The sequence below is a fragment of the Microtus ochrogaster genome, linkage group LG9, assembly GCF_000317375.1.
Source record: "Microtus ochrogaster isolate Prairie Vole_2 linkage group LG9, MicOch1.0, whole genome shotgun sequence".
Taxonomy (NCBI): Eukaryota; Metazoa; Chordata; class Mammalia; order Rodentia; family Cricetidae; genus Microtus; species Microtus ochrogaster.
This window is the reverse complement of record NC_022034.1, coordinates 5,051,210-5,052,935: the sequence shown is the minus strand read 5'-3', so window position 1 is coordinate 5,052,935 and position 1,726 is coordinate 5,051,210. Positions and strand designations below refer to the sequence as shown.

At 54.0% G+C, this 1,726-nt stretch overlaps 1 protein-coding gene across 1 annotated transcript in view; it reads left to right on the top strand.

The window, feature by feature from the left end:
• Positions 1–680: 680 nt before the first annotated feature.
• The window catches only part of LOC101987253 (centromere protein J-like), a 21,707-nt gene continuing 20,661 nt past the window's right edge, over positions 681–1,726 (top strand). The window contains exons 1-2 of the mRNA XM_005363354.3: positions 681–762; positions 1,055–1,203. Of these exons, the coding sequence (XP_005363411.1) occupies positions 1,102–1,203 (102 nt within the window). The 5' untranslated portion in view covers positions 681–762; positions 1,055–1,101. The remainder of the gene's footprint in view (positions 763–1,054; positions 1,204–1,726) is intronic.

The following is a 1,726-nucleotide window of genomic DNA, read 5'->3' as shown; positions in this document are numbered from 1 at the left end:
CCATGATTACTGGGGGGCCCTGGGGGAGGGTACTCCTGAAGAGAGGCCCTAAGGAGCCAGTGTTGGGGAGTGTGGAGTCCCCCTTCAGAGAAGCCATGGATGCCTGTCCACCTTTGCAGAAACCCGTGGGGTCTGGGACACTGAGAGGGGCTGTGAATGGCCGTGCTACAGATGCCTTTGCTTGTCTCTCACTAGGAAACACCTTGTCTCCAGCCAGACTGCCTGTCATTGTGGCTCAGCTTCTCATTCCTGTTTATATACAGCCTAGGCTGATGAGCACGCGTGTTTATATGTAGAAACAGGAAGTATGTTGTTATAGTTGTGATTTTGTGGTCAGGGCATTCTCAGTTCTCAGACATTCTCTGTATGAGAAACCCTGCCACTCACCAATGCTCAGTCTTTCCCGAACCTGCCAATGGCCACCACCCCCTTACACTGGAAAGGGGGTGGGGATTAGCCGTAGTGGGGCTTTGGTGGCCATGGGAGGGAATTGATTTGGCTTCTGGTGCTGTGCTAGCCTATGGAAGGCAGCTCCTTGCTTTTCCTCTCCACTCAGCTGCCTCCTGCTGGGCTCCTCCCCCACGGTTCCAAGTCTCAGGTTCCATAAACCCCTGCTTCTATGTCATCGTTTTAGGTTATGGAGTTGTAGGTTGGGAACAAGGGGTTTGTCCTGATGAGAGGCAGTCAAAGGCATCCACAGCAGAGGTCTGATGAAGGACTAAGACTTCCCAGGTGCCCTCTCGAGGCGCTGCTCCCCTCAAGGTAATGCTGGCACTATGATCAGGCACCATGCTGACTCCCACCCACCTTTGGGGACACACCACTTGGAAGTGGCCGGGTCCTTTCCAGTCTGTGGTTTCCAGGCATAGAAACCATTCCTTGGTCAGCTCCAGGAGGAAACTTTCCAGGCTGTGGGGTGGGGGGGACTCCGTGACACGTGGTTGGGATTTCTCCATCCTACCTGGGAGGATTGGAAGGCTGTCAGATGATAATCGGAGGGGCAGAGGTGGGATGTGCCAAGAAGCCCCCATGACCCTTCCTCCTTTACAACCAGAATGCTTACCGGTCACCTCGAGGCTAAGGAGTCAGTGGAGGCCTACCATGTTAGAGGACCCGAGTCAGGGAGCAGGGGCCAAGCATGAGAAGGAGATGGATGCTACAGCCCAGGTCTCTGGGGAGGACAGCAAACCTGAGGAGCCTGTGGTAAGCCAAGCCAAGAAGCAGCGTGTCTCTTGGACGGGGAATGTACTGGGCAGGACTCTGCCTCTTGTCTTGAGACCTGTCGTTCCTTTCTAAAACTCAAGTTGTCCCTTAGGGCCGTTGCAGTGTGAGCTCACTCAGAGCTGGGGTGCTGCGTTCTCCTAGAGAAACCCTGGTTCAGCCTCTGTGGTGACTTTGAGTGGCAGGTGCAGAGCTGAGGATGCAGAACACATTGCCTCCCTTCTTCTAGGTCTGGAGAAGGCTCCAGGCTGCTGAAAATGTGTCAGTATTTTCAGGACATTTATATTCCTTAAACTGTGCCATCAAACTCCCTGATCCTTACATGTGTGCATGCGCGCGCGCGCGCGCACACACACACACACACACACACACACGCATATGCTGCTTCCACATTGTCCATCACACACACACATGCACACATGCACACACACACTGCTTCCACATCACACACACACACATGCCCGCACACACACACTGCTTCCACATTGTCCATCACACACACACA